The sequence below is a fragment of the Orycteropus afer genome, unplaced genomic scaffold (genome assembly GCF_000298275.1).
Source record: "Orycteropus afer afer isolate SDZICR_OR568_19922 unplaced genomic scaffold, OryAfe1.0 scaffold00317, whole genome shotgun sequence".
NCBI lineage: Eukaryota > Metazoa > Chordata > Mammalia > Tubulidentata > Orycteropodidae > Orycteropus > Orycteropus afer.
In genome coordinates, this window is record NW_006921904.1 from 2,577,916 (window position 1) to 2,579,002 (window position 1,087).

Genomic DNA, 1,087 nt, shown 5'->3' on the forward strand with positions numbered 1-1,087 from the left:
TCTCTGATGTGCGTGTTTGGACAAGCTATTTCATTCCCATAAATATGACTCAGCCCAACTGGACCCTGTGGGGCTGTCACCATTCTCCAACAATACGCTACCTTCTCGATCAGATCCAGGCATTCCCCATTGTCAATCCAGTCAATATCTTCCCACACCAGCCCCTCCCTGAAGAAAGAGGAAACATGCAAGCTCAGTTAATATGCAGCTTCAACACTAGTGAATTTAGCTGTTCATTTAATAAAAGTTTTGAAATGGAATTTCTCTGAGCCTTTACCTGCTGTATTCTAGTTGCTCTAAAGAGAAAATATGCTTGTTGAAATATTCCTGAAGCTTCTCGTTTGCATAGTTTATGTTGAACTGCTCAAAGTGATTAACCTAAGGAGGAATATTCAGAAGGCACGGTTAGGGCCTCACTAATACTCAGGAAGATGAGGAAAAGGTTAAAAAAAAAAAAAAAAAAAAAAAAATCCATGGAGAGAAATATCAATGCTTATTTGCAGAGACTGGTCTAACAGCAGCTAGTAAACGCACAGAATTCAAGTGCCCCACTCTTGCAAAGCGTACCTCAAAGTTTTCAAATCCAAAGATGTCAAGAATGCCAATAGACTTAAAGTCGTCGCTGCCTTTGATCCTGCTGTTGATCTTCTTGATCACCCACTCGAAGCATCGAGCATAAAGTGCCATGGCCAAAGAGTCTCTGCTGTCCACTGCCTGTGGGGAGAGGGGGCCCTGCAGAACCTGCCGACCGCAGGCAACCCAGGCGGCAAGTCCACGCTGGCCTCACTGGGAAGACACAGGCACTAAGCAGGTGGAGCAAGTGAGCATCCGACATGCAAATCAATAACCAGTTGCCACCGAGTCATCTGTGACTAATGGTGACCCCACGAGGGTCAGAGCAGAACCGGGCTCCACAGGATTTCAATGGCTAATTTTTTGGAAGACGATCACTAGGCCTTTCTTCCAAGGTGCTTCTCAGTGGACTTGAACCTCCAACCTTTCGGTTAGCAGTCAAGCACATTAACTGTTTGCACTAATTTGGGGTTCTTGATAAAAGCAATACTACCTAGGAAAATGCTCTGGTGGC

At 45.1% G+C, this 1,087-nt stretch overlaps 1 protein-coding gene across 1 annotated transcript in view; it reads right to left on the reverse strand.

The window, feature by feature from the left end:
* The window catches only part of MYO10 (myosin X), a 344,577-nt gene that overhangs the window by 123,332 nt on the left and 220,158 nt on the right, over positions 1 to 1,087 (reverse strand). Inside the window, 3 exon segments of the mRNA XM_042782436.1 lie at positions 102 to 168; positions 278 to 378; positions 568 to 714. Coding sequence (XP_042638370.1) covers positions 102 to 168; positions 278 to 378; positions 568 to 714 — 315 coding nt within the window.